This window comes from Takifugu flavidus, chromosome 13 (assembly GCF_003711565.1).
Source record: "Takifugu flavidus isolate HTHZ2018 chromosome 13, ASM371156v2, whole genome shotgun sequence".
NCBI classification, from domain to species: Eukaryota; Metazoa; Chordata; class Actinopteri; order Tetraodontiformes; family Tetraodontidae; genus Takifugu; species Takifugu flavidus.
In genome coordinates, this window is record NC_079532.1 from 822850 (window position 1) to 850136 (window position 27287).

A 27287-nucleotide genomic window follows, 5' to 3' on the forward strand; every position below is an offset into this window, starting at 1 on the left:
TAAATGACATGAAGAAAAGACACATGACAACAACCTATCAAGTGCAAACATTTTAATTGAATAAGTTCGTTTCAGCATTCTGTACAAGTAGCAATCAAATGTTTCTGGCATAAAATGGCAACACAACCAGGGTGGTTTCATAAGAATCTGATTCCTGCTCCAAACTGGATCCCATTACAAATCCTGCAGACATCAAAGGAAATTAGCCCAAACAATATTGGAACAGAGATTTGTTTCTGGATGCAGAAATGTGGTTGGAAGTAGGTAAAAGCATCCTTTACTAGAACTGTGACTTCACCTGTCTCCACTCTGGACTCCCATCGGAATGCAATAATTCAGCTCTAGCCTGGCAATGTTTCCTAAACGCAGCACCACGCCCAGCCCATATGACCACCGGATGCATTCCGCGAGTTTACGCAGATGTGCTTGCGGTCCCTCACCTGAGGAGACACAAACACATCATGGATGAAGTGTGGAGCAGACAGACGTGGCCAGGCTCTCCGCATGTTTGGAGTGTGACAGGACTCTTAACCAGATACAACAGGCTAAAAACAGGCTGGACACATTGGGTCTCATTCATGAAACATATTAAACTGTGTTCGGGAAAACTCAGATCTGATCGTAAACACGTCTGTAGATCATCAATGCCAAACAATCATAAATTGACAGTGCGCTTCTGCCAATCAGCTATTTGCATAAATCTCCACTCATGAATTGGCAAAGAGCACCATAAAAGGAGGTGGACATTGATGGGTCCGGTTTACCTGTCAGTCATGGCATAAGCAAAATGAGAGAGAACCAAATTTTTTTAACTTTCTGAAGCAGAGATAGGGATTATTTTCAGTGAAGCTGAGCTAAAAAAAACAAAAAAACCCCAACTAATTTTATTGTCATCAATTAGCAGTGGTGTGACTGGGACATGCAAATCAAAAGCCTGGAAGGAGGTAACAGATGCAGTTAATGTGGTCTCTGCTGTCCCCAGAACCATGCCCGAGGTCAAAAGAAAGTGGTTTGATCTAAAAACGGGAAGCCAAAAAATGTATTTGTGTACACAGCAAAAATATATCTGCCACAGGAGGAGGAGGCTCACTGTCCATATTGTCAAAGCGCATTGCAGGAATTATTGGGGAGAGCACTGTGTCAGGAATCATCTCAGATGGTAAGGTAATAAATGTTGTGTCACAATAGTCTACATTCTAAAAAAAAGATACCTTAGATGACAGATACCTTCGTGATCAATTCAGTCTACGTAGGTCAGACAGTACCAAACAATTTGGGCAATTTTCTCTCCAGATTGAAGTAGAAATATGAAACCAGCAATGTTATAGTGTGCATAATTGATATAGCTGAATCTAAATCCATGATAGCTGTCAAAATGTAGAGCTATCTAACATTTTTAAAAAGTGATACGGTTAACAGCCACCTATTGACAATTAATTTAACTAGCAATGTCTTATATTTGTAATTGTTTGTCAAGATGCCTATATCACCTTTTTAAAAAAGCATCTGCTTATTATTTAAACAGCACAATATGAATTAAAATTGTAATTTACAAGAGTGACAAGCATTATTTATGTGTGTCTACATTTAAACAAGCATTACACACAGTAGAAAGCGTGTGTAGATTTTATTAGTAGCTACAAACAGATCTGAGCCACAGAAATGTTGATGAATGTGAGATTCACGTAAATTTGTGCTGTGCTCACATTTCATGAATGAGACCCATTGAGTCTGGGTCTCTGAACACAACCCTGATGCTCCTCATGTCTGGACCCACCATAGTTTAGGTTGCAAAGGTTTCCAGCATTGAGGAAGAAGTGGGTTCTGAAGAGGTCCCCGAAGCCACCCCTGCCTGGCCTGAAGGGCAGAGGGGTGTAGAGGTGGAGGCCACCAGCCCAATATGCCTCTCCGCCCAGGTAGTCGCCTGTCAGACCAGGAATAACAGCACACATACTGTCAAACAAGTCATTCAAATTCTGCCTGGTTGCTTAGCAACAGAGCCAAGGACCTGCGTTACCTTCGCTCTGTGGACCCAAACTGTACATGCTGAATCCTCTGATGCTGGTGGGGCCCCCCAGGTAGAACCTTAGGGTTTGATACCAACATTTTTAAGAAAAGGACAACCTTCCTGCTTTGTAGAAGCTCCAACGATAAAACTTTAACCGTTGTCAGGTAAAAACTCTGAAGTCTTCAGTCACAGGCGGTGCTGAATCCACCCCAACACTCAGCAGGTTTCATTTTAAACAGTGAACAGTGCTACCAAGTATCTGTACCTGTCAGCGATGCTGCTGGGTTTGTCTCCAATGGGTAGAATCAGACCGCCCCACAGTGAGGCAGAGAGCACCTGAAGGAATAATCAAAAGCACCAGTCAGAACAACTGTTGAGACTATACAGAACGTTGAAGATCAACAGACATTAGCTGGCAGGAACTGCTCATCTGATCTGGGTGTACCAACACTCACGCGATATGCTAAGATGCTACGCTAACGTGCTACAAGCTGTTCAATGTGTCCCTTGGAAGTTACTGTTTTAATTGTGCCAACGTGAACAAGCAAAGCAACAGAAGCTTTTAAGAACTCTCACTCACAGAATCCCAGAGGAGAGTTTTATTCAGCTGGAGCTCAAAGTCCTCCTTCAAGAAACTGGCATCTCCTCCAGTGAACCCAGCGAGTTCCTTCAGAAGCAGAAGAGCAGAAGCTGACTGTGGAGTCTATCAGGCTGCAGATCTAACTTTCAAACTGTGAGTTCAACGGCCAACCTGGTGCATCTTCAATAGGCCTCCACTACTGGGAAGAATGGAGGAATTTCTGGTGTCAATGACCATGGCATGCTGGAAATCCAAAAGACCGTCAAACAGTCAGAGCACAACTGTGGTTGGCAGAGAGAAGTCATGGATAAACACACACCGACAGGGAGGACTTGAGGGAATGTCCACTTTCCTCCCGAACTGCAAAAGAGGCACCAGGAGCCAGACAGCCCAGTTCCCTCCACACGCCCTCCCACTTCAGGGTCTGACTGGTCTTCAACATTGGAAACTAAGAAGAAAGACTATCACACGCACAGTCCAGACACCAGATAAACAAGTAAACTAACAGCTCCTGAAATCTGCACTTCTGAGAGGTGGCTAGGACATAAAGATGGCGACTGCATGGCCACCACACTACACGTCAGTGTTCAAGGGCAATCAGTTGTCCTCACGCCAGCTTACCTGAATGTTCCCAAAATAATTCATACGAATCTATAAACTTTTATAGCAACAAGAAGGGATTTACAGTGAGTTGGGCCGAGACACCTCTGTCCGTCTCTCTGAGCGAACTCCATGGAAACTGACCCGTCACTTTGTACACGTTGATTCTGACGCTGAAAGAAAGAAACAAAAGTCAGAGAAACGTCAAGCATCAAGCCCTCAGATAAGCTGGACCGACCTCACGTCATCAGAATATGGGAGTCTCTCACTTGCGTTCAAAATTTCCTTGCTGAGGTTTGAAGAGTGACAAACCGTAGGATGTCTCTTTGGTGCCATAGGAGAACTCGAAACTTACTTTCTCAGCCCGACCAAACACATTCGGTAACTTCACACCGAGCACCTGAAGTTAGAAAATGTATGTCATGTATTTCAGGACCAGTGAACCATCAAGGGATGTGTGATGAACAGTGAGCGACTGACCATGCTGCCTTCATTGTTGCCCACCATGGTGTTGTAGCTGCCCGTCATCCTTCTGAGCTCAGTCACCTCAAACGTCACATCCAAGCCGTTGGGAAGCGCATCCTCGCCTCCTCAGGCAGAAGGTAGGTGTTATTTGAACTGAAAAGACGGGGTCTCAGGTGAGGCTGTACGTCCATGACTTGGCGGTACCTTGTGAGGTGTCGATGACCACTTCCACTTTCCTGAAGATTCCCAGACGCAAGAGTCGCTGTCGAGCTTCATGGGACTTCTGCATCACCTGTGCAGTAAAACACAGCCTTAACAACAGCGACTGTCTGCCTACAGCTATGTCAGCAACGAGAACATACATCAATCAAGTTCTTGGCCCCGAATATTCCAGAGATTTCATGAGTGAGCAGATCATCCTTGGTTCGACAGAGTCCATCAATGTGCACCCGCTGAACTATGACCTGACACAAAAAAAGCAAATAACCACCTCAACCATATATGAACGGTTGTGTTGATCCTCTACAGTATATATATTTCAGACTGTAACCTCACATTCTTGTTGTCTAGAACTTCCTGCTGTGGTTCACGAGCCACACCTGGAGCCTCAATGTCATCAGGTTGGACCCCAAGTTCTGGCCCCTGCATGGGCAGAGGGTCCAGGCTCTGAAAAGCCGAAACACATCACAATTATAGCAAGGAGGTACAAACTATTGGCAACTGTAAGTTGACAGCAATGAATACATCAGCAGAATTTAACATTTAAATCTTCCCAAATTAACAGTTTGGTTTAAACTGTAGGCGATTAAACGACCAGAGACAGGGATGCGTTTAGGGACTCGGGGACAGGCTAGGTCACGCCCACTTGCTCTACCGATATTATATCGATATATACACTAAATTACAGTAGACGTCTTAGATATACTCTACTGCATATATAGTATATGTTGTTAAGATTTATTGTGAGCTGCTTAAAAGCTTTTGATTCAATTTACTAAACTTTTCCCTTATACGTACGTGCACATATATGCCCGTATGTATATGGGTGTACAGCCATACACGTTTACAATATGTAGGCATGTTTAAGAGCAAAAGGAACACATAAACACTCGTCTGACTAAAGTGTCCGCCATGTTTTTCAGCTACGTAACTCGGTGGTTCACCGCTGTCACCGATCCCGCGGAGGGGTCAAAGTCCCGGCTAAATGTCCCCCTCTGGACCTTGTCTTACCCTGGCATGGACGGTACCCATGCTGAGCCCTATAGGGTGGCGTCCTCTTGAAAAATACCCGTTAAACTGAGTGGGGAATAGAGGGTAAAAAGTAACTCATTTAACCTCCAAGTACCAAATGACGGCGGAGAACTATGCAGGAGGCGGGAATGTCAACTACTGGCCACGCCCCCTGCCGCTGCGCATTCAACACAGCCACGCTGCAAAATGACGGAAAGCCCTGAAAAATAACCGACTTCGACTCCATAAGGTCCAGATACTGGGGGAGCACCTAAATTGGGGCTCCCCTCTGGGTCTTCTCCACATCTCGTCTATAACCTGGTTGTGAAAGAACACAGGGTCCTCAGTAGGGCCCCTGTGGTCGTCCCTGGCCACTGTCAACATATCTGGTCACCATAGCTGAGACAGACCATACACAACCAAAAGTATTTCTTTTATTCAACAAACACAACATTGTCTTTGCCATAACATTATTTTTAAAGGTTCTTCTGGTTTTATTGAACTTGTGTTATGTTGAAAGATAAAAAAACAGGACTTGTGTTTGAATCTTTGACTGTTTGGTTTGGCTGCTGGAAGTTTGCAGTTTAGCAGAGAGAAAAAGCTTCATCATTTGTATGTGGTTGAACTTCGGTGCAGACCTTCAATCCTGAGACAAAGCAAAAAAAAAAGACATGTGCGACAAAGTAACTCTAAAAGCGTTGATGTTGCAAAGAGAAGTTTGCGTCATCAGCTACTCTTACGCTTCACTTTTGAAGGTTTCCCGTGAGATTCTGTCCTCATTAAAGCCATCAGGATACTCATTGACCTCTCTGATACCCAGTGTGCTCAGAGCTAAGGAAAAGATGAGATCATGTAAAATCAATGAAAGGAGCTGCAGACCTGTTAAATCTGTTTTGGTCCACACCTACCCTGCCTGTACTGGGCACCAGTGATGTAGTTTTGATTGTTGGGGTCCAGAATCCCAAAGATTGTGTCAAGGTCATCATTGCTGAACAGATTTGGTCCTGAGCTGCCGCACTGTTGGGAAACCTTAAGCTGCTTCAGCTGTTCCACCAGAAATGCTCTTGGATTCTCTTAAACACACAAAGACAATTATACTCAGTGACAAGTTGGTTATTTAAACACCATTTATTAAATGAATTATTTAGATGACCAAATGTAAGGTCAGACATTGCAACACTTGCTATTTACAACTTTGGAAGACTTAAAAAAAATCCCCCCAAAAAATGGTTTTAAGCAAAAGACTAGTGGAGGAAAAGTTTTACCCTTAAACGTTTAATTTGCCAGCTATTCAAGCAGATTAAAATACAATTGAAAACAACCTTTTTGTACCAAACACAAAAATCTCACCGATGCAGAATAGCTTTAAGTGAAATTTCGATTAAGTTAAAATCTGACTAAAACGTGATATTGCGAAATAACTTCATATTTTTGTTACATTGAGAGTATTAGCAAAGTATTCCAGCTAGCTTGTTAACAATTAACTTCGGTGTTTGAGGTGTAAAAGGGGGTAACCATGAACCGGGTCGGTAGAAGAACAGCAGACTGTTCAGGTTCTCCAGGAGCTCCATGATTCTGTGTTTCTGAAGATAATCTGTAGCATCTTTTTCTCGCGGCGTCGCCATCTTCATGTGTTCACAACCAGGACGTCTTCATCACCGAGCCAAGCCTGTAGCTTGATCTTGTTGCTACGATGCACAGGCGCGAGTTGTAGGTTACGTCTCAGCTTGCACACGTGACATAAACTAACGTAGCTTTAGAAAACGGCGAAGCTTTTAAAATAATAACCAACTTTCTGATTATAGCTTTACTGTCTTGTATACTATTGGATTTGAGTTAACATTAAAAAAAATCTATTCACACATTAAAACTAGGATAGTATATACATGTAAATATACAGGCAGTAGTAATACAAAATTATAAAACTTGATCAAATTCATGATCAAAGCCCCTTGACCTTAATCTTTGAAAGATCAAGGTCTCTCCAGAATCTCAGACATTGCCAAACTTTAATCAGCTCTTCCTTCCATTCTAAACATTTCCATGAAAATTCATTAAAATTAATGTATAACTTCCGATCACAAAATCATATTTTTTTTGTCATTAACCTCTTTGAGAAATTTTCATTATCCAAGGTATGATTTCTGTCGACTGGGCTGTTTTTTGTGTTTTCTCTTGAAGACGTTTCGCCTTCTCTCCAGACAAAAAAAAAGTTCCTGTTCCTGTTTCTTGAGGATTCTCCTGAATTTTTACAAGACTCCAGTCAAGGAAGCCATCCATGTCAAATTGGAAAAACCATCCTTAAACAGAAGTGGTGGTCTAAGGGACTTCCTATCATTTACATACAATGCGGTCCTCCTTTCCTTCCAACAACAATCTAAAAGTTCACACTGTTTCAGGAGACCTGGTGATTCACCACCATGTGACCCAGCAGACAAAGAGGAGGCACACAAACGGAAACTAGATGAACAACCCTGCTGATGACTCTCAGGTGACCACCTGGATCATTAGAATGCTAATGGTCCACAAGGTCTACATTTTCAAGTTCTTCCCTCAGAGACTTCAGAACTAAAGAAGCCTTTTGGAGAGGTGAAAAGCCTTCAAGAGAGAAAAAAACCCAGTCCAGTTAACAAAGAAATCTTACTTTGGATAACAATGACCTGGATGATTGAGAATCTACAAAGATGTTCTTTTTATTGCCCTCGTGTTTTATTGTTAGCCCAGCAGAGAAAAAAATCATGAATTCCTCATATTTTACATTCTGAAAAGTTTTTTGTGTCCTCCAAAAGTGTCCTCAGCAGATGAACATCAGAACTTCAGCCCCTCCTGGTTAACAGGGAGCAGCTGCGGGAGTCCGTGACAGCAGTGGTGGGCTGTAATGTCATCGCGAGTCGACCTTCTGCTGCAGAGCTGCAGCTTCTGCTCGCAGTTTGTATCCAAGCAGCTCAGTTTGCAGCTCACCTGGTTTTGGTGGGACCTCTGGAATACTCTGGCAAATAACCGGAAAAGAAAAGAAGAAAGTCAAACAACAAGACAGCCAAAACCAATGAGTGTAGAGAACAACTGAGAGAAACACAACATTACAGTTGACAGTTCCCACACCAGATCTGGCAGGTAGTACAAGTGGACAAGCTGAGCTCCTGCAAACATGGCCAAAACACTGGACCCCAACATCCTAATGTACCGGGGCCACGACACACCTGAGGGCATCTCGAAAGGTGACCGGAACAAGGGCAGTGATGTTGCCTCTCTCTTTAAGAAAGCAAACAGAACAGTATTAAATACCTGTGTCTTTGGTTAAGTGCAGTGCTTTTAAATCAATTAATCATTCTTTATTTATATAGCGTCTGTTACAGTCAAAATTGTCTCTCGGTGCTTTACAGAATTCCAGGGCCTGACCCCCAACAAGCAACAGTGGCAAGGAAAAACTCCCCTTTAACGGGAAGAAACCTTGAGCATGACCAGGCTCATGTAGGGCGACCCTACTGCTGATGGCCGGCTGGGTAGAGGGAAGAGAAGGGGGGGGGGGGGGGGGGGGGCAGGTAGAAGAGAGAATAGACATAGATCATGCAAGTAAATTAACAAGCTTTAACAGTGAAGTACAGCTACAGCAGAACGAGAGTGTTAGCATCAAATTCACTCAACTGACAGACTGACGTGAGAGAAAATGAAAGACTACCTTATTGTAACAGGATTGTTACTCTAATGAAGAATTACCTTCTGGTGTTTACAACGATTTAATAACTTGTCTTTTCGTCTGTCACTGAGACACAGATCATTTTGTTAGCTAACACAAAGATAGTTTTTCTAGACGTCTCACTCTGCTCGTGTTTGCAGCACTACAACAAAACGGTAAGTTGTTACTGACCTCAGTTTGTTTTCTTCATATCAGAATGTTCTTTTTCCAATCCGAATATTTATCAGTTGAGAGAGCTCATAGTTTTAGTAACAATAAATAAATTACTCGATATTACTTAAACGTAGTCAATATGGTTTCCCCAAAAAGAGAAGAAAGAGTAGCTACTGTACTACAATTAAAGGAGGAGTAGGCTATTATTTTATTTTGCGCAACACAGAGTAATCCGTTTTGAGGGAATATGCGATCTTTGGTAACATCTTCTTCTATGATCTAACGCCGCTATTGTTATTTAGCCCACCTAGTGGTATGTTGTAGGATGTCGTTAAGAAAGCAGATTTAACATGGATTTATTTCAGGATATGCATTTTTATGATTTTAAAAAATATATATCTTAACACATATGTTACAGTTTATTCACGCCACGCAGCACTTTAAAGTTTATATATGTGTGTGTGTGTGTGTGTGTGTGTGTGTGTGTGTGTGTGTGTGTGTGTGTGTGTGTGTGTGTGTTAAACCTCTCCAGACCAGCAGGATTCGCTAGAGGAATAGTCACCGTTTTTTTTTTCATCTTGAACTTTATTGATTGTTCACTGCCTCAATTATTGAAATTGTCTTTGTGTTTTGGAGTACTCGCCGATTATTTTATATATAGATTTCTACGTATACATATAATAAACAAAGAGCAAAATGTATGACAGGTATGTCGCCCATACGTTTCATTAATGTAAAACCGTTGTAATGTTGTTAGCTTACTGCTATCCGACGAATTTGTCTTAACGTCGCATTCGTGAAGCCTAATTAATAAACCGGTTATTACAAATAACTATATCAGTTTACATGGTGGAAAATGGAGGAAAATTCCTGTTGGTGGCTTTGGTTATAAACAGTTTCAGCTGCGTGGACCTTTCTGCATTTACGTGTTTTTACATCATAATGTTCATGTATATATAATGTACATATTGGATAATTTGCTCCCAAATATTTTCAGTCTGCTGAAAAGCGGAATTGAATCGACAGCAGTAGAATTCATGGTTATTTTCCATTCAGTATTTGTTATTTGTTGCATTCAAATATCCAAATCTTCTCCTCCTTATCTTCTATAGGTATCAGCCCAGCCAGGAGCAACCTGAAAACCAGTATGTCTTGTCGTATCCCAGTACAGTCATTCCACGGGATGGACCTGTCATGTCTGGACACCAGGTGTCTGATGATCAGAACCACCTCACAGAACCAGCCTATCAGTACCACAGTAGGAACCATGCCGATCAGAACCACCCATGGGAATCATCCTGTAATCATCATCTCTTAGAACAGGCCTATCAGAATTATTCAACAGAACCAGCTTATCAGAATCCAGTCCATCACCCTTCTCTCCAGCACCATCATCCAGCTCAGCAGCGGCTCCCTCAACCTGTAGCAGGGAGCATTCTCCCCGAGCCTCCACCTGCTGCTCCACCTCCAGGTGTGAACATGGATGTCTGGTTAAACCTCAGCTGCAGCATAATCTGTTTCTGACTTTAAGTGATTTAGTTTATGATTTTTGGTCACACTTTTGTCCCCATCACACAATAAAAATCCGAATTAAAACATTTGATTTGTGTAAGAGGGCTCATCCTCCACCTTCTGTCTTGCTGAGCTAGACGTGACACCCACGAAGAAGAAGAGAGGCCGACCTGCTAAGTGTGTTGAAACAGAGCAGAGACAGAGAACCGAAGTCGAAGCTTCCAAAAAGGCCAAGAGAGTTCTGAACCGATTTGATGGCATGTCGGTCGATGAGGTCATGGCCCGGACGCTGCCAGACGTCATTGCTCCAAACCTCGACATTCTGATCGTCAGTCATTTTATTTAGATAAATTAAACTGTTGATGATTGATAACTGTCTTCCACGTGTTGTCGTTGTAACATGACTCCTGTCCCCCACTCCTCTCAGATTGGGATCAACCCAGGACTGCTGTCAGCCTACAAAGGGCACCATTACCCCAACCCTGGAAACCATTTCTGTAGGTTCACCTCCTCTCCCTGTTCATGCTGCCCTGCTGCTTGTTAATACGTGTACTTGTATCTGTTCAGGGAAATGTCTCTTTCTGTCAGGGTTCACAGAAAAACAGCTGAATTACTCACATGACCAGAGTCTTCCAGAGATCTATGGCATCGGTTTCACCAACATGGTGGAGAGAACCACACCGGGCAGCAAGGACTTGTCCAAGTGGGTGTGGATGCTGGGGACACACATCATCAAACATGTTTAAAATGTGCAGGATTTATACACCTAATGTTTTAAGATTAAAATTATTTTTATGCCAGTAAGGAGATTCGTGAAGGAGGTCGACAGTTGCTGGCAAAGTTGCAGAAATACAAACCTTTAATTGCGGCATTTAATGGAAAAGGTGGAGTTTTTATGTAAATATTAATGATGGCTGTTTTTGTTCAACAGCTGGCTAAAGTTTTTTTATGTGCAGGAATTTATGAGATCTTCTGCAAAGAAACATTTGGTGTGAAAGCTAAAAACCTGGACTTCGGCCTGCAGCCCTACAGAATTCCGGATACTGAGACAGTGCGTTCAGGTGCTTTTTCAATGGTCTGAGACATGATTGAGGTTCTGACTACAGGTTCTCCTCCTCAGGTGTGCTATCTGATGCCCTCGTCTAGTCCCCGCTGTGCACAGTTCCCGCGTGCACAAGATAAAGTTCATTTCTACATCAAGCTGAAGGAGCTGCGGGACCAAATGAAGGGTGTGGCTCCAAGGAGCGACGTGCAGGAGACACAGTACTCCTTCGACCTGCAGCTCGCCAAAGGTAAACAGCCCTCACCTTCTCCAGTGCCTGTAGGTCTGACATTTTCAAGGCTGCAATGCTGCTTCTGTCTGCAGAAGATGCCAAGAGGATCGCCGTCAAAGAGGAGCAGGAAGATCCTGAGTATGAGAGCTGCAGCGGGCAGCAGCGCCTCGCCTCCTCCTGAGCTGGGGAGGAGAACAGCCGGAGGACACGCGTATACTGAGATAGGCCAGCATTCACTGATGATGAATTTACACCTTCACAGAGCAACTGACTGAGAATGATGTTATTCTCTGTGTCATTGTTTGCTGGCTGATGCATGTGGGATAATGTCTTTCCTGGTATTTTGCAGATATGAACAGTTCAACAAAAACATCTCTTCTAGGATTTCCAGAGGACTCAATTTCTACCTCGGATTGCAATTTTACTGTCATTTATTATATTTTTACGGCTGGTTTTGTATGTGAAAATAATTGCATTTAATGTTGAATGTATTCTTTGTAACAACAAATATTAAATATCACCTGCGTGGAATAAACTGTGAAAATAAAAGAATTTCAACGTCCCACAACAAGCCAATAATGTGACTGCCGGGTTTAAAAGACGAGCGGCTCGTACCATTGTTGAGACAGAGGGGACGAACGTCAGAGATTTTGGTTTTATTTGACACAATGGGCTTCATATATTTAATTTCATCCATCAAATGACAATGAGACACAATACCATTGTATTATATGTATTGTAAAATTGCTATCTAAATTAGAAGTGTTGATCTTTGATCTAAGATATTTATTTTTCACCTCTCCGACATGAGGCCTTTCGGCGTCCACACTAGCCCGGCAGTACTGTCACGTCTTTGTTGCCTTTCGCTGTTCGAGTGTTGTGAGTTGTGAAGGCAATCTGAGAGGAAACTGAAGCGTTTTATCCCCAGTAGAGACTAGTCTTATCGACAACAGGTTCGTTCCATATTTGGTCTGATGCCAAAGTTGAAAGCGTTTATTTAAGCGGAGTCGCACTGGAAGCGAAGCCATTCATCCCTGCTAGTTAGCTAAACCACTAGCATTCGGCTAATATTAGCTGAGTCTGTGATAGATCATCGGTTAAATAAATGGAACAGTTTATTATTATAAAGTTACTAGTCCAAAACTGAGGTGTTGTGTTTCAAGTTTGTCTGATGCATGTTCTTCATCTGTTATGTGTCCTTTAAAGGTTGGAGCTGTTTTTCTTTTGGGCGATCTTTAAAATTCTTGTATTCGTTGTTTAAATGGAACCAACGAATGTCAAAATAATCGGGGATTTTATGAAAGAAGTTCGGCGCATGAACTTTTTAAACATGGTTTGAATGTTGACTTTTTATTTCTTCTGACTCTTTCAGTGGTTTTGACCGATTTTCATTCAGATATCTGCTTCTTAATCACAAGAAAATCCAGCAGCTGATGTTTCAACACCTGAACTGATCTAAATGATCAACTGATCTACTTAAGTCCAAGCATCCTAAAAATGGAGGAGAGGCAGAATGGCTCCCTTCCTGTGGTCTCCCCAGAGTATCTTCATCAGTGGTCGGTCTATCTGTCTTTTGCACTTCTGGTTAGATGCTAAACTGCATTTTGTTGCTCTGTACCTGTACATGTGCAATAACAATAAAGTTGAATCTAATCTAATCTAATCTATGTAGTCACAAGAAAGCTCAAAAGACTTAGTGATGAGAGAAGTTGATGTTTTTAATACTGTACGTTAATGTTCTCACTTCGATCAGTGTATTAAAGCTCAATATGTTGTTTTCACCTGTTTGTCAGCAGGATGCCTGTCTGAACATTACCAGCCTGTAAGGGTGTCACAAACGCTTTCAGGGGCTGTGATCACTAAAATGTGGGTGTTTTGAATGAAGCCATGTGAGTGTTTTATATGAAGGTTTTTCAATAATTCTTCTCTGCAGGGTTCAGTCTGCTCAGCAGTTTCAGGCTCTTCAAGCTCAGTATTCCGGTGCTTATCCCACCCCTCACTTCCACAACCCAGAGGGCCCCACAGGTGCCCTGCTAAACATGTTTAATCCAGAGGCCATGGCAAACGAGCAGGAAGCTGCAGAACCAACCAAACGTACTGTTGGCTTCTTATATGACATAAATCTTACCATGTGAAGGCTGTTTCATTGTGACATGAAGAAACTCTCCTGATCTGACTGTTTTTTCCTTTAGCTGCAGCCAGAAAGAGAGCAAGAGCAGCCCAACCCAAGGAACCCAAACCCCCTAAAGTCCCCAAGGAACCCAAACCCCCTAAAGTCCCCAAGGAACCCAAACCCCCTAAAGTTCCCAAAGCTCCAAAACCACCCAAGGACCCAAACGCACCTAAGGCCAAACCTGGTCCTAAACCCAAGAAGGCCACTGATACCGCAGCCGATGGCAGACAGGAAAAGATCGATGAGAACTTCAAGAAGGTAAAGAGAAAAGTTGACCGCTTCAAAGGGATGTCGGAGGAGGAAGTGATGAAGAAAACGCTGCCAGACCTGCTAGACCACAACCTGGACTATGTCATTGTAAGGTTCCTCTCTCTTTCATGGAAGAAACAGCAGTGTTGGTGGATCTGTAATAAAGAACTCTTTGCTTTCAGATTGGAATTAATCCAGGACTGATGGCTGCTTATATTGGACGGTGGTTTCCAGGACCTGGGAATCATTTTTGTAAGTCATGTGACAGCACAGATTTATGTAGTCCAATAAAAAAAGATGAAAGAAACTGACCCGATTCTATTGTGGTTTCAGGGAAATGTCTGTTTCTGTCTGGATTCACTGAGGAGCAGCTTAACCACATGCACGACACCACCCTGCCCACCAAGTACAGGATGGGCTTCACAAACATGGTGGCCAGGGCAACACCTGGCAGCAAGGACCTCTCAAGGTGGGTAAACCAACCTCTTGGAAACCAACCGCTTTCAATTTAGAAACCACAAAGGCTTGAATTTACTTAAAATGCATTAAAATTGTGCATTTTTATGGGAATGTTTGACAATGTAAACTCTTAATTTTAGTGTTATAAATCGGGATTTGAGGTTTAAACCTAAACTTTTTTGATCAATCAGTGTTATTACTGGTTTAATTATGTTATTACTAGTAAACTACTGCCCCCAGTGGTTGTCTTTTGTAATGGCAGGCTCTTTTTGCTTTACTAAAATAGTGTCTATAATTGGGTTTTATTTTAATTGCAACATCTTTTTGCGTAATACAAACATCTGTGCAACCTGAGAAAATGAGCATCAAGTTTTGGTCTGAAGATACTGATAATTACACGATACTAAACAACTTTAAACTTTGCCATTACAGTTTTGTTTTCCTCGTTTAATATTTTTCTCACTCAACAGTAAAGAATTACGTGAAGGAGGCAAAATTCTTGTGGAGAAGCTGAAGAAATTCAAGCCTCTTATTGCAGTTTTCAATGGCAAATGTAAGAAGTTTGTACAACAGAATCCATTGAAACTGAAAAGCTTTAGTTTAATTCTTCCTGATTCTTTTGGCAGGTATTTATGAAATGTTCTGTAGAGAACTCTTTGGTAAGAAACCCCAGAAGCTTGAATTTGGGTTACAGCCTCACAAGATCCCCGACTGTGACGTGGTGAGTTGTGTTCTGTTGGACCCGTTTCGGTACCAGAAGGATTCTGATTGTGATGCTCCTGCAGGCTCTGTTCCTGATGCCTTCATCCAGCGCTCGCTGTGCTCAGTTCCCTCGTGCTCAGGATAAAGTCCACTTTTACATCAAGCTGCGTGAGCTGAGGGACCAGCTGAAGGGTGTTGAACGGAGGCCTGAGATCGAGGAGGTGGCGTACTCCTTTGACCTGGACTTGGCCAAAGGTGAGTTGAGTCATCCTCGGACCCTCCTGGAGGTCGTAGTGTCACTTAAGTCATCATACAACCTGGTGATTATTTCCAACAGAGGATGCCAAGAAGATGGCCATAAAGGAGGAACAGTATGATCCTGGATATGAAGACGCCTATGCGGGGGCTTATGCAGAGGGCGGAGCTAAAGAAGGCCAGAGCCAGGTTAACGGTCAATGCACGTTCTCCTCAGGTGAACCCTCAGGTAATGTTCAAGAGCACATCTGCCAACCACTGTCTGCGACACTCTGCAGTACAGTGGCTACCCCCCCCCCCCACACACACACACTACAAATCCCGCAATGCAGCTGCACACTGCATGTAAAGACACTGTAAAGAAGCGTTCTCTTATTGATGATGGCTGTGGATGTGTGTCCTGTCTGTAGAACTGATGTTTACAGTTTATCACATCACAAAAGAATGAAACGGCTTTTAACCTCCAGCTTCTAGCTCAAAACGCTGTGGAGCCTTTCAAACTAGTAAAGATGATGCCTTAGAGGAGCCCAGAACCTGTAACGGTAAGAAACCTTCAGCAGGACCAGGCTGGTATGGGGGACAGGAGGAGGCTACTGATGGACAGATGGGTAAAAGAGAGAGACCGACACATAGACACCTGAGTCATAGTTTGTTGTCCTGAAGGCAAAGATCTAAAGCTGAGGAAGCCCATGGGGTCAAAGGTCAAGAGAGAGACGACGTGAGGAACGAATGTGGCGAGGTCCTCACAGGCCGCTAAGCACTTATAATGTACATCCTCTGTGGGGGGGTTAATAGAGACGCATGAGGCAATCCGTGTTTGGTCTGTCTGCAGATGGCCCTCAGCAGGAGGATGCATCCCGCACAGAAGGACGTCAACTCCCGGACGGACAGTGGATGACACAGTCGTATACAGATCAGATACCAGACATCAGCGAGGGGCAACAGGACGGTGGCGTATAGGAGGAGCCTGGACAGCTTTTTTAGTGGCTGCAGAAGATTCTGTCTGCGTTTTATTACTTTCTGCTTGCTTAATGTCTTATTTTAAATTTGTGAAATCAGGGACTTTGATGCCTGGCTGTTCTTGCAGGAGGTCATGTGTCCAGATGCTGGACTGCAGAGCTGCAAGACTTCATCTGCTGCCGTGTCAGCAGATTATGGTTTTAGATCAGCTTGACTGATCATCACACTTGTCTGTCATGGTGCTATGAAATTACAGGATTTTATCTGTTTTCTATTTTTTGTAGTTATTTTAGAATTATGTTCATATATTTGAACAATAGTCCATTTTAAAATATTCTGTTATTCCTTTTCCTGTTATTGAGCAGCCTATTTGGGCTAAATATCCACAAATTTGCAGAAGTTAGAATTCTGCATGTAAATGTGCAGGTAGATCAAGTAGGGATGAAAAATCCTTCTTTTATTTGATGCTGAACTGGGAATTTTCCACCTGGCAGCAATGTCTGAAATCGTGTTTCTCCCAAAATGTTCTGTAAATTCTGTTGAGCAATAAAAATTCCAAATGTTCTGTTTTTTTTAGCTGTTGTAGAGACCAGATGTTCCAGTTAAAATTGAAGCAGAGTGACTGAGAATTTAGGGGCTTCCTGCCCTGCCCTGTTCTGTCCTGTCCTGTGATCTGTCTGTGAAAAGCTACATTTTTATTGACACTCACAAATGAATCAGTATCAGTTTGACTTTGAAAGCGATCCAAGTCATTAATTTATTTGAGTTTTTGTGTTAAACAGCCCATCAGTCAAAGTTCACCAACACTAAGCAAGCTCAGACTTTATTGACTGATTTTACCTTATAAATGTAAAATAACTTAATATATGGAACAAATAGTAAACAAGTTGAGGCAGCTCCTGTTGGGAATGTTCAGCTTCCAGCAACATGATTCCATTTATTTCTATAGTTTAACGTCAGTGCTGCAAACTTCTCATTATGGGCAACACTCAGACCTGAACCGGTGAATGGGTCTAGGTTACAGCTGTCGTGGCTCTGTAGCGCTGAGCTGGAGATGAACAATAGAAGAAGAAAAAAGTGATTCTTCTGCTTGATTCATGCAGATTTTCCACAAAATTTTGGGATTCAGTTGTTTGCAGAACTCGATTGTCTGACCAAGAATGGGATCACAGTCACATGATTCATTCATCACTTATTGCATTATCTTTTCTTAATTCACAAATGTATCACAATTTAAAATTTTCAATTGAAATATTTAACGTACAATAGTCAATTGTAAAACTGTAACCTTCGGTAACTTCAGACTATTGTGTCTTCAACACCCTCAGTTATGTCAGATTGTTTGTTGTTATTGTTGTTTACCCTTGAACAGCCATAGATCTGCAGCTTCCTGACTGACTCCTTATTTGACTGACGAGTCGGCCAATCACTGCACAACCTGATGACGTCATGCTGTCAGGAGAAAACAGCAAATCTGAGAACAGTTTGTGTTTGCTGTTCTTTCAGCCAAGAAGAGTAGGATGAGTTGAGAACCTTTTGATTAAGAAGAAGCTCAGTTCAAGAGGCAGTAGCAGGAGGGTCAGCAGGTACATCAACAGCTCCACACAGGGGAACCCAGCACCATCATGACTGACCCTGCAGGCTGCACACAGCACTGTCTCACACATGCACACACAGACACACCGCCATTCTTGTGGTTCAGCAGGCTGTTACAGACACATCTGACCATCTTTTGCCCACCTCACCTGTCTGGAAGCTGACTGGGAGGTTCTCCATGACCTTTGGGTTCAGCCAGCTGTGATCATCCTGAGGAGGCTGTGGACCACAGCAGGATCTGACTGCGCTCTGGTCCAGTCTGAGGGGCTGATGGAGTTGTGCTGTGATCAGATCTGTCAGAGAGAGAAACCTCCTGCATTGGACCCCTTGTCTTCAATGAAGAACAGGATGGGAAGAGCTCACCTTGATCTCTGAGGAATCGGAGAGCATCCACATAGCCACTGTGGCAGATCTCAGCCAGGTTCTGTCAGGAACACGTGATGGATTTTACCTGCTGTTGAATCAGCTGACAGTTTAGAAAAGGGAATGTGCTGGTGGAGTCACCTGGATAGTTGGAGGGAGAAATGACGTGCAGACCCGATGGACGTTCCTGGTGTTGACCTGGATGCTCAGACTGCAGCAGTGCACCTGGATGGGGTTGAAGGCGTTGTCTTTAGGGCAGATGTCAGTTTCACCTGAGAACGGAGCCATAGTGATGGTGTTCCTCTGCTCCACCAGTGGCAGGTTGTTGCTGAGGGCCCCATCCAGGAACAGCTGAGATATTCAGATTACAAGCAACAGCTCAGATTGTCACTGGTTCCTCTGGTAGCTGCTGGATTGTTGGTATTTCTATTCAGATTTGAAGGAGGAGAGTGTGTACTTACCTCCCCCCGGTACGAGGGAGGAATGAAACCACAGTAGACGGGGAAGAAACAGCTGCAAATGAGAACCTGCAGGACACAACGGACTAATTTTACTGGGACTGATGTTTCCATTTTACCATTGGACTATCTGAGACTCAAGTAGATTCCGGGGCCAGAGCGGGCGACTTACAAGCCAATTTAAAGCTGCTGGCGAGACGTAAATGTAAATTTGATAAAGTTATTCACGTCGGAGCAAACGACACCCGGCTTCGTCAGTCGGAGGTCACCAAAATTAATATAGTCGGTGTGCAACTACGCAAAAACGATGTCGGACTCCGTAGCATTCTCTGGTCCCCTCCCCAATCTGGCCAGCGATGAAATGTTTAGTCGCATGTAATCGTTTAGTCGCTGGCTGTCACGGTGGTGCCCCGAAAACCAGGTGGCCTTTATAGACAATTGGAGCACATTTTGGGGAAAACCTGGTCTGATTAGGAGAGACGGTGTCCATCCCACATGGGATGGTGCCTCTCTCATTTCTAGTAATTTGGCTAATTTTATTAGACCCAAAGTGACCTGACAATCCAGGGTCCAGACCAGGATGCAGAGTTGTAGTCTTACACACCTCTCTGCTGCTTCCATAGAACCCTCATCCACCAACAATAATATATTTAACACTATAGAGGTAGTCTCTGTTCCAAGTTAAAAATTCACCAAGCACAGAGCAGGGGAGCGGTCAATCACCATAATCTTATTAAAATTAATACCAAAGCACAACTTGGAGAAACTAATGTCACAATTAAATGTGGACTGTTAAATATTAGATCTCTTTTGTGTAAATTCCTGTTAGTGCACGACTGATAGCGGAGCATCACATTGATTTATTTTGTCTTACTGAGACCTGGCTTCAGGAGGAGGAGTATGTTAGCTTAAATGAATCTACCCCTCCTACCCATCTTAATCATTATATTCCACGTGTTACTGGTCGAGGAGGGGGAGTGGCAGCAATCTATCACTCAAAGTTATTAATTAATCCTAGACCAAAATATGGCTCCAGTTCATTTGAAAGCCTGACTCTTGGCATCACCCATCTGAACTGGAAGGCAGAAAAGCCACTTCTGTTTGTAGTTGTATATCGGCCCCCTGCTGGGCCACATTCGGAGTTCCTGTCTGAGTTCTCTGATTTCTTATCTGACTTGGTCCTTAGAACGGACAAAGTCATTATCATTGGAGACTTTAATATCCATGTAGACGTTGTAAATGACAGCTTTAGAAATGGCTTCATTTCATTACTTGAGTCAGTTGGTTTCCTCCAGCAGATAAACCAACCAACTCATAGCTTCAACCACAACCTAGATCTAGTTCTGAATTATGGTGTTGAGGTAGAACATGTGTCAGTGTTCCCTCAGAACCCACTCCTGTCAGATCATTCTTTGATCACTTTTGCATTTATGATTAAGGATTCTTCTATCCTCAGAGCACAGTCTTACTATAGCAGATGTCTTTCAGATAATGCTGTAGCTAAGTTTAAGGAAGCGATCCCTGTGCTGATCCCAGGACCACTGTGTGTTTCCCCAGGGATCAGTCATTATAATCTTAGCCCTGCTGAGGTTGACTCTATTGCTGTAGGTGCAGCAACCTCACTGAGAATCACGCTTGATTCTGTTGCCCCCCTGAAAAAGAAAATAGTAAAACAGAGGAGGTGTGCCCCCTGGTATAATTCAAGACCCTCAAGCAGAAAGCGCACAGACTAGAAAGGAAGTGGCATTCTTGTAAAATTGACAGCTATCATGCAGCCTGGAAAGACTGTCTATTAGTTTACAAAAAGGCCCTCCGTAAGGCTAGAACAGCTTATTTTTCTTCTTTAATTGAGGAAAATAAGAATAACCCCAGGTTTCTTTTCAGCACTGTGGCCAAATTAACCAAGAGTCACAGTGTTTTAGATCCACGTATCCCTTCTTCCCTTAGTGGTGAAGACTTCATGAGCTTCTTCACTGATAAAGTTCTAGCTATCAGAGAAAAAGCTAACCAGGCCATCCCAACAACTGGACCATCACCAGATGTGCTGACTGTGGGAACATACAGGTTCTCCAACGAGCCCTTAAACTCCTTCAGCCCTATATATTTTTCTGAAGCATCATCGTTAATTCAGAAATCCAAGTCCACCATGTGTCTTTTAGATCCCATCCCAACACACCTGTTGAAGGATGTTTTACCATTGATAGGCAGTTCTATCCTGGACCAGATCAATGGTTCTTTAGTGACAGGTTATGTACCCCGGCCCCACAAGGTGGCAGTGATTAAGCCGTTGCTTAAAAAACCATCACTGGATCCGGATGTCTTAGCAAACTATAGGTCGATATCCAACCTTCCTTTTATCACTAAAGTTCTTGAGAAGGTGGTGGTGACTCAGTTACTGGAGCACCTGCAGAGGAACAGCCTGTTTGAGATGTTTCAGTCAGGCTTTAGAGCTCATCACAGCACAGAAATGGCACTTCTTAGAGTTACTAATGATCTTCTCATAGCTTCAGATCATGGACTGGTCTCTATGCTGGTTCTGCTGGATCTCAGTGCTGCTTTTGATACAGTTGATCACAGCATCCTGTTACAGAGACTGGAACATGTGATTGGGATTAAAGGGACAGCACTAGACTGGTTTAAATCATATTTATCTGATAGATGCCAGTTTGCTCATGTCCATGGTGTTCCCTCCTCATACAGTAGGGTTAGCCATGGAGTTCCTCAAGGTTCTGTACTTGGACCAATCCTCTTCACCTTGTACATGCTTCCCTTAGAGAACATTATTTGGCAGCATGGGATACATTTTCATTGTTATGCTAATGACGCTCAGCTTTATTTATCCATGAAACCAGAGGAGACAGAGAAGTTAGTGAAGCTCCAGACCTGTCTTAAAGACATAAAGTCCTGGATGTCTTCAAATTTCCTCCTCCTTAACCCAGGAAAAACTGAGGTCATGGTGTTTGGTCCTGAACCTCTCAGGGATAGATTAGATCACATGATCACTCTAGATGGTATCTCATTAACATCTAGTCTCTCTGTGAGGAATCTAGGAGTAACTTTTGACCAAAACCTATCCTTCAACTCACACATTAAAACAGTCTCTAGAAGTGCCTTTTTTCACTTGAGGAACATCACAAAGATCAGGAAGCTACTGACACGGCAAAAAAGTTAGTCCATGCATTTTTTGCTTTCAGGCTGGACTATTGTAATTCCTTATTATCAGGGTGTTCAAACAACTCTTTAAGAAGCCTTCAGCTGATCCAAAATGCTGCAGCCAGAGTTCTGACAGGTATTGACAAAAGAGATCACATTACTCCTGTACTGGCGTCTCTTCATTGGCTGCCCGTTAAATTTAGAATAATTTTTAAAACCCTTCTTTTGACACACTTTCAGAGGCCTAGCTCCATCCTACCTGGAGGAGCTAGTTGTCAGGTTCCCAGTTTCTGGGAACTCTTTTGCAGGGTTTCTCCTGCGGGGGGCGTGGTGGAGCCATGCCTCAGCCGCAGGTGGTGCCGGGGACTGGTGCACCTGCAGACTATCGGTAATCAAGCCACCCATTTATGGACTGTTCTCACCGGTGGCCAGCGTTGGCGTGTTTTGTCTGTTTCGGAAAACCCCGGCTACACCCAATTGGACTATCGTAAAGACTTTTTCCTTCGTGGATTACTTTTGAACCCGTTCCTCGGACAATCGTTTATCTATTCCCTTCGTGGACTGTTTCTGACCCCGCTCAGGATTTTTTGTTGTAAGTTTTCATTTTTCTGTTTGGGTTAAGAACTGAGTCATGGTCTCCACGCCTTTTGAGTTGCACGATTTTCTGTGAACATAAATAAAACTCCTCGGAAGACGATACGCCACTGTGTCCTGCCTGCTTTCGGGTCTTAATACAACCGCTCGTAACACTAGTGACACCTTACCAGCCCAATAGACCTCTCCGCTCTCAGAATGTTGGTCTACTTGTGGTCCCCAGAGTTTCTAGGGGTACAATGCCGAGCATTTAGCTACCAGGTCCCCCTGCTATGGAACCAGCTCCCTGTCCAGGTACGGGAGGCTGACTCCATCGCTACTTTTAAGATTACGCTTAAAACCTACCTCTTTGAAAAAGCTTATTGTTACTAACTCTGTAGTTCCACTGTCTATCATAGACAGACAAATTATCATACTCAGGGGGTCGTCTAATCATTAGCTATGCTGCTGTAGGCCAAGGCTGCCGGGGTCTGGAAACATGATCACCTGACAGGCCTCTGTCACCCCACTAGGTCATGGTCTCCTCTCCTCTCCTCCCTATTCTATCCTCTACCTGTCCTCCCCCTTCTCCTCTCTCTCTACCCAGCTGGCCATCAGCAGGAGGGTCCCACTACATGAGCCCGGTCCTGCTCAAGGTTTCTTCCTGTTAAAGGGGAGTTTTACCTTGCCACAGTTGCTTGTCTGGGGTTAGGCCCTGGGATTCTGGAAAGCGCCTTAAAACAATTCTGATTATAAAAGATGCTATATAAATAAAGATTGATTGATACTTGACCTGAATGAGCTCCTCTCTGCTGTCAAATTGCGACACCAGCACATTTTTCCCATCAGCCAGTCTGGTGAGGGACACGCAGAGCCGCCCGGATGCCCGCAGGTGAGCGTCGGCTGGCAGCTTCTCCAGGAGGGAGTCCTGGACCACCTGCAGCAAGCTGAACCCCGGGTGGAAGACTCCCAGAGGCTGTTTCCTCACCTTCCTCGCCAGATTTAACACATCAGCACAGAAGTGATCTGAGAGGCATCATAGCAAAGGTCATCAGCTGACCTGAGATCTGTCGTTCAGCTGTTGGACAGAACCTGGACATATGTCATTTTACTTTCTGCTTTTAATCACTGTTTTCTTGTTATGTTGCATCATGATATTGTTTTTATTGTTCAGACCTTGACATCAACCTCTCACACACCCATTTATCAGCCTTCATTGGTGTAAACCTGGAAATAGCAGGTCCACACCAGCTTTGTTCCCCCAGCCTAAACTTTGACTTCAGTTTGTGTGGTAAAAGAAAAGTGACAAAGAAAGAAAAATACTTTTGTAAATACCAGCTGGTTCTAACACACCTTATTTAAACTGCTGTAGATTGTTCAAACTCCCAACCCTGCCACACACACACACACACACACACACACACCACACACACACACACACACACACACAAACTCTGTGTCAATGAACTTGCTGTCTTTACTATCAATATGAGATAACGTAACCCTGAACTTTACCATGTTTATTTACAAAACACCTTTAGCTTTCCTACCTATGTAACTATTGACAAGTATACATTATAAGTATACTGTATATTATAAGTATATTGCTGAGATAAAAGTTTAATTGCTTGACAAAAGTTTCCTTGGTTGACATTCCCACCAATGTTGATCTGGATCAGCAGATCTTTCCCACAGACCTCACCGATGGGAATCCCAACAGTTACAGCTGCAGCCACCAGACACCCCGATGAGGCGCCGCAGATTCTGGTTGCTCCATGGACCAGCTGAGGGACCCGGTCCAGAAAGCAGCTCAGAGCTCCCAGATAGTAAACACTCCTGAATCCACAGCCAGCAAAAGACAGGTTCCACTCCTCGCTCCAGTTAAACATCATCCCTGGGTCAGAGCTCCACTCAGACTGTCCAGAACTTCCTCTTGAACAGAACTGGGTCTTTGGTAGGTCCAGCAGTGGTGAAACAGGCTCTCTGTTTCTGCTGTTGCACAACTGAAGTCTATAGAGACGTTCATGTGACCATGAGATCCAGTTCCATAACAGTGTGTGTGTTTGTGCATGTGGAGTAGGTGGCTGGGTGGACTGAAGGGGTCAGCTCAGAGTGTTTTTCTCCTCCTTTGACCTCCACCTGTTGTATATGTTACATCATATTAAGAAAACAGTGTTTCAAAAATCTGTTTATGAAGCTAATTTCAGTTTAATATTTAAACATTAATACTGTTTAATTACACCCGTTCCTGATTCTTAAATATACTAATTACTGATATTTAATTACAACAGTAATGTTTAATTACAGCTGTTGGTGCTGGTTAATTATACCAGTTATTGATATTTAATTACAACAGTTGGTGATGTTTTTAATGGAACAGTTTGAATCTTTGCACTTTAATATGTCTGCTGGAATTTGTCTGGAGCTTTACATGTTTGGTGATTTTTAAATCAACTCAAAAGTAATTAACTTTTTTTTTTTTAATAGAAAAAAGTTAAACAGGAGCTAACAGGTCATTTTATGATGTCAAAACACAGCTGACAAAAACTCATTTTCTCCACTTCCATGTTTATTTGAACACACAGAAGATGGACGACTGGCTGGTTGTCTCTGATGTGCTATTCCTGATCCAGCCGACAGCTCGACCCAGAACCCATCCTCCACCAGTGCCTGGGGTGGGGTTATCAGTAGGGGTGGGGGGTGGAGTCAGTGTCTGCTTTTCTGGTTCATTGCTGGTGTTCCAGGTGAATGATGGAGTGGATGTGGGTGTATCTGCTGGAGTCAGCGGAGAGGGAGATGATCCCACAGATTCAGATCTGATGGGAGACTCTTCCAGCGCCGCACCACTGGCTCCCTACCAGGAACAATGTTTAATTTCACCTTTTTTGCTGAAGAGCTGTGAGATTTTTTTTCATGAGTCTTGATAAACATACCTGCCAGAGTCCTCCATTGTGGTTGTCTGTGCCTGCCTGGAGTTGTCTCCACCTACGCTGTACAGCCAGCTCACTTCCCGGTGGACCCCTGGGATCCACTGAACAAGTCTACAATAACACATAACCATCCATCCATCCATCCATTCTCCACCGCTTATCCGGGGTCGGGTTGCGGGGGCAGCAGCCTAAGGAGAGAAGCCCAGACTTCCCTCTCCCCAGCTACTCCTCTAGCTCATCCGGAGGGATCCCCAGGCGTTCCCAGACCAGTCGAGAGACATAGTCTCTCCAACGTGTCCTGGGTCTTCCCGGGGTCTCCTACCGGAGGGACATGCCCTGAACACCTCACCAGGGAGGCGTCCAGGGGGCATCCTAACTAGATGCCCAAGCCACCTCATCTCTGGCTCCTCTCAACGCAGAGGAGCAGCGACTCTACTCCGAGCTCCTCCCGGATGGCAGAGCTTCTCACCCTATCTCTAAGGGAGAGCCCAGCCACCCTACGGAGGAAGCTCATTTCAGCCGCTTGTACCCGTGATCTTGTTCTTTCGGTCATTACCCAACGCTCATGACTATAGGTGAGGGTAGGAACGAAGATCGACCGGTAAATCGAGAGCTTCGCCTTTTGGCTCAGCTCTCTCTTCACCACTACGGACCGGTGCAGAGTCCGCATTACTGCAGACGCCGCACCGATCCGCCTGTCGATCTCCCGCTCCATTCTCCCCTCACTCGTGAACAAGACCCCGAGGTACTTGAACTCCTCCACTTGGGGCAGGATCTCCTCCTTGACCCGGAGAAGGCACTCCACCTTTTTCCGGTTGAGAACCATGGCCTCGGATTTGGAGGTGCTGATTTTCATCCCAGCCGCTTCACATGCGGCGGTGAACCGATCCAGTGATAGTTGGAGGTCACGGGCCGATGACGCCAACAGGACCACATCATCCGCAAAAAGCAGAGACCTGATCCTGAGGTCACCAAACCGGACCCCCTCAACACCATGACTGCACCTAGAAATTCTGTCCATAAAAATTATGAACAGAATCGGTGACAAAGGGCAGCCCTGGCGGAGACCAACCCTCACCGGAAACGAGTTCGACTTACTGCCAGCAATTTGGACCAAACTCTGGCACCGATCGTACAGGGAGCGGACGGCCCGTATCAGCGGGCCCGACACCCCATACTTTCGGAGAACCCCCCCACAGGATCCCCCGAGGGACACGGTCGAATGCCTTCTCCAAGTCCACAAAACACATGTGGACTGGTTGGGCAAACTCCCATGCACCCTCGAAGACCCTGCTGAGGGTGTAGAGCTGGTCCACTGTTCCACGCCCAGGACGAAAACCACATTGCTCCTCCTGAATCTGAGGTTCGACTATCCGGCGGACCCTCCTCTCCAGTACCCCTGAATAGACCTTACCAGGGAGGCTGAGGAGTGTGATCCCCCTATAGTTGGAACACACCCTCCGGTCCCCCTTCTTAAAAAGAGGGACTACCACCCCGGTCTGCCAATCCAGCGGCACTGCCCCCGATGTCCACGCGATGTTGCAGAGTCGAGTCAACCACGACAGCCCTACAACATCCAGAGCCTTAAGGAACTCCGGGTGGATCTCATCCACCCCCGGGGCCTTGCCACCGAGGAGTTTTTTTGACTACCTCGGCAACTTCAGCCCCGGAGATATGAGAGCCCATCTCCAGGTCCCCAGGCCCTACTTCCTCACTGGAAGGCGTGTTGGTGAGATTGAGGAGGTCCTCAAAGTATTCCTTCCACCGATCCACAACATCCCGAGTTGAGGTCAGCAGCACACCATCACCACTATACACAGTGTTGACAGTGCACTGCTTCCCCTCCTCAGACGCCGGATGGTGGTCCAGAACCTTTTCGAGGCCGTCCGAAAGTTGT

The 27287-nt window shown here is 44.3% G+C and overlaps 6 protein-coding genes and 1 long non-coding RNA gene across 22 annotated transcripts; 2 read left to right on the forward strand and 5 right to left on the reverse strand.

Moving 5' to 3' along the window:
- Nucleotides 1-37: 37 nt before the first annotated feature.
- samm50 (SAMM50 sorting and assembly machinery component) lies at nucleotides 38-5043 on the reverse strand. Of its 3 annotated transcripts, none has more exons than XM_057051382.1 (15): nucleotides 4884-5043; nucleotides 4209-4319; nucleotides 4016-4117; nucleotides 3858-3945; nucleotides 3669-3775; nucleotides 3458-3588; nucleotides 3274-3361; nucleotides 2908-3036; nucleotides 2760-2831; nucleotides 2589-2675; nucleotides 2274-2344; nucleotides 2018-2085; nucleotides 1778-1924; nucleotides 299-440; nucleotides 38-183 (listed from the first exon to the last, which is right to left on the reverse strand). In XM_057051382.1, exons 1-15 carry the CDS (start codon nucleotides 4902-4904, stop codon nucleotides 138-140), a joined length of 1410 nt encoding a protein of 469 aa, XP_056907362.1. In that variant the 5' UTR covers nucleotides 4905-5043; the 3' UTR covers nucleotides 38-137. The 3 variants fall into 3 exon arrangements, with proteins under 3 accessions (XP_056907362.1, XP_056907361.1, XP_056907363.1); XM_057051381.1 differs by having other exon boundaries at nucleotides 1778-1931; nucleotides 2016-2085; XM_057051383.1 differs by having other exon boundaries at nucleotides 1778-1931; nucleotides 2016-2085; nucleotides 4805-4999.
- A 252-nt stretch (nucleotides 5044-5295) lies between these two features.
- Nucleotides 5296-6736, reverse strand: si:dkey-42p14.3 (EF-hand calcium-binding domain-containing protein 10). Its single transcript, XM_057051390.1, has 4 exons — nucleotides 6406-6736; nucleotides 5792-5956; nucleotides 5624-5714; nucleotides 5296-5529 (listed from the first exon to the last, which is right to left on the reverse strand). Exons 1-4 carry the CDS (start codon nucleotides 6512-6514, stop codon nucleotides 5490-5492), a joined length of 405 nt encoding a protein of 134 aa, XP_056907370.1. The 5' UTR covers nucleotides 6515-6736; the 3' UTR covers nucleotides 5296-5489.
- An 834-nt stretch (nucleotides 6737-7570) lies between these two features.
- Nucleotides 7571-8691, reverse strand: LOC130535938 (ubiquinol-cytochrome-c reductase complex assembly factor 6). Its single transcript, XM_057051392.1, has 4 exons — nucleotides 8563-8691; nucleotides 8237-8382; nucleotides 7986-8135; nucleotides 7571-7872 (listed from the first exon to the last, which is right to left on the reverse strand). Exons 3-4 carry the CDS (start codon nucleotides 8091-8093, stop codon nucleotides 7765-7767), a joined length of 216 nt encoding a protein of 71 aa, XP_056907372.1. The 5' UTR covers nucleotides 8094-8135; nucleotides 8237-8382; nucleotides 8563-8691; the 3' UTR covers nucleotides 7571-7764.
- On the forward strand, nucleotides 8598-12057 carry tdg.2 (thymine DNA glycosylase, tandem duplicate 2). 4 transcript variants are annotated; one of them, XM_057051387.1, is made up of 10 exons: nucleotides 9247-9440; nucleotides 9846-10204; nucleotides 10383-10573; nucleotides 10673-10742; nucleotides 10813-10948; nucleotides 11047-11129; nucleotides 11202-11296; nucleotides 11366-11537; nucleotides 11612-11744; nucleotides 11869-12057. In XM_057051387.1, exons 1-9 carry the CDS (start codon nucleotides 9430-9432, stop codon nucleotides 11698-11700), a joined length of 1206 nt encoding a protein of 401 aa, XP_056907367.1. In that variant the 5' UTR covers nucleotides 9247-9429; the 3' UTR covers nucleotides 11701-11744; nucleotides 11869-12057. The 4 variants fall into 4 exon arrangements, with proteins under 4 accessions (XP_056907369.1, XP_056907367.1, XP_056907366.1 ...); XM_057051389.1 differs by lacking the exon at nucleotides 9247-9440 and adding an exon at nucleotides 8598-8735 and having other exon boundaries at nucleotides 11612-12057; XM_057051386.1 differs by having other exon boundaries at nucleotides 11612-12057.
- Nucleotides 12058-12316: 259 nt separating this feature from the next.
- tdg.1 (thymine DNA glycosylase, tandem duplicate 1) lies at nucleotides 12317-16882 on the forward strand. Of its 10 annotated transcripts, XM_057051373.1 has the most exons (13): nucleotides 12322-12472; nucleotides 12726-12852; nucleotides 12938-13075; nucleotides 13313-13385; nucleotides 13453-13613; nucleotides 13712-14049; nucleotides 14124-14193; nucleotides 14275-14410; nucleotides 14871-14953; nucleotides 15027-15121; nucleotides 15186-15357; nucleotides 15440-15586; nucleotides 16190-16882. In XM_057051373.1, the coding sequence occupies exons 3-13, from the start codon at nucleotides 13033-13035 to the stop codon at nucleotides 16315-16317; spliced, it is 1446 nt and encodes a 481-aa protein (XP_056907353.1). In that variant the 5' UTR covers nucleotides 12322-12472; nucleotides 12726-12852; nucleotides 12938-13032; the 3' UTR covers nucleotides 16318-16882. The 10 variants fall into 10 exon arrangements, with proteins under 10 accessions (XP_056907350.1, XP_056907354.1, XP_056907351.1 ...); XM_057051370.1 differs by lacking the exon at nucleotides 12726-12852 and having other exon boundaries at nucleotides 12317-12472; nucleotides 12892-13075; XM_057051374.1 differs by lacking the exon at nucleotides 12726-12852 and having other exon boundaries at nucleotides 12317-12472; nucleotides 12892-13075; nucleotides 13316-13385.
- A 157-nt stretch (nucleotides 16883-17039) lies between these two features.
- LOC130535934 (patatin-like phospholipase domain-containing protein 2) lies at nucleotides 17040-24526 on the reverse strand. 2 transcript variants are annotated; one of them, XM_057051385.1, is made up of 9 exons: nucleotides 24163-24526; nucleotides 23254-23486; nucleotides 18738-18803; nucleotides 18418-18627; nucleotides 18277-18337; nucleotides 18063-18206; nucleotides 17851-17959; nucleotides 17680-17769; nucleotides 17040-17365 (listed from the first exon to the last, which is right to left on the reverse strand). In XM_057051385.1, the coding sequence occupies exons 1-9, from the start codon at nucleotides 24350-24352 to the stop codon at nucleotides 17230-17232; spliced, it is 1239 nt and encodes a 412-aa protein (XP_056907365.1). In that variant the 5' UTR covers nucleotides 24353-24526; the 3' UTR covers nucleotides 17040-17229. The 2 variants fall into 2 exon arrangements, with proteins under 2 accessions (XP_056907365.1, XP_056907364.1); XM_057051384.1 differs by having other exon boundaries at nucleotides 17851-17971.
- Nucleotides 24527-25021: 495 nt separating this feature from the next.
- LOC130536742 (uncharacterized) lies at nucleotides 25022-27105 on the reverse strand. Its single transcript, XR_008953461.1, has 2 exons — nucleotides 25394-27105; nucleotides 25022-25314 (listed from the first exon to the last, which is right to left on the reverse strand). It is a non-coding gene; the product is annotated as an uncharacterized LOC130536742 (long non-coding RNA).
- Nucleotides 27106-27287: the final 182 nt, after the last annotated feature.

Excerpts from the sequence above, each read along its gene's own strand:
- samm50 (XM_057051381.1), bottom strand. The coding sequence starts at position 4,904 with ATGGGTACCGTCCATGCCAGG. Across the intron at positions 3,589-3,668 it reads GCAACAATGAAGGCAGCATG|GTGCTCGGTGTGAAGTTACC; the intron begins GTCAGTCGCTCA and ends TTCTAACTTCAG. Across the intron at positions 184-298 it reads GGAGTCCAGAGTGGAGACAG|GATTTGTAATGGGATCCAGT; the intron begins GTGAAGTCACAG and ends TGATGTCTGCAG.
- si:dkey-42p14.3 (XM_057051390.1), bottom strand. The coding sequence starts at position 6,514 with ATGAAGATGGCGACGCCGCGAGAAAAAGATGCTACAGATTATCTTCAG. Across the intron at positions 5,957-6,405 it reads GCTGTTCTTCTACCGACCCG|AGAATCCAAGAGCATTTCTG; the intron begins GTTCATGGTTAC and ends TGTGTGTTTAAG. Across the intron at positions 5,530-5,623 it reads GAAACCTTCAAAAGTGAAGC|GATTGAAGGTCTGCACCGAA; the intron begins GTAAGAGTAGCT and ends GCTTTGTCTCAG.
- LOC130535938 (XM_057051392.1), bottom strand. The coding sequence starts at position 8,093 with ATGCCCTCAGGTGTGTCGTGGCCCCGGTACATTAGGATGTTGGGGTCC. Across the intron at positions 7,873-7,985 it reads TGTACTACCTGCCAGATCTG|AGTATTCCAGAGGTCCCACC; the intron begins GTGTGGGAACTG and ends GTTATTTGCCAG.
- tdg.2 (XM_057051386.1), top strand. Across the intron at positions 10,574-10,672 it reads CAAACCTCGACATTCTGATC|ATTGGGATCAACCCAGGACT; the intron begins GTCAGTCATTTT and ends CACTCCTCTCAG. Across the intron at positions 10,949-11,046 it reads GGCAGCAAGGACTTGTCCAA|TAAGGAGATTCGTGAAGGAG; the intron begins GTGGGTGTGGAT and ends TTTTTATGCCAG.
- tdg.1 (XM_057051370.1), top strand. The coding sequence starts at position 13,033 with ATGGCTCCCTTCCTGTGGTCTCCCCAGAGTATCTTCATCAGTG. Across the intron at positions 13,386-13,452 it reads GGGGCTGTGATCACTAAAAT|GGTTCAGTCTGCTCAGCAGT; the intron begins GTGGGTGTTTTG and ends TCTTCTCTGCAG. Across the intron at positions 15,122-15,185 it reads AGATCCCCGACTGTGACGTG|GCTCTGTTCCTGATGCCTTC; the intron begins GTGAGTTGTGTT and ends ATGCTCCTGCAG.
- LOC130535934 (XM_057051384.1), bottom strand. The coding sequence starts at position 24,352 with ATGATGTTTAACTGGAGCGAGGAGTGGAACCTGTCTTTTGCTGGCTGT. Across the intron at positions 23,487-24,162 it reads AACTGTTGGGATTCCCATCG|ATCACTTCTGTGCTGATGTG; the intron begins GTGAGGTCTGTG and ends GATGCCTCTCAG. Across the intron at positions 18,628-18,737 it reads CTCCCTCGTACCGGGGGGAG|CTGTTCCTGGATGGGGCCCT; the intron begins GTAAGTACACAC and ends TGAATATCTCAG.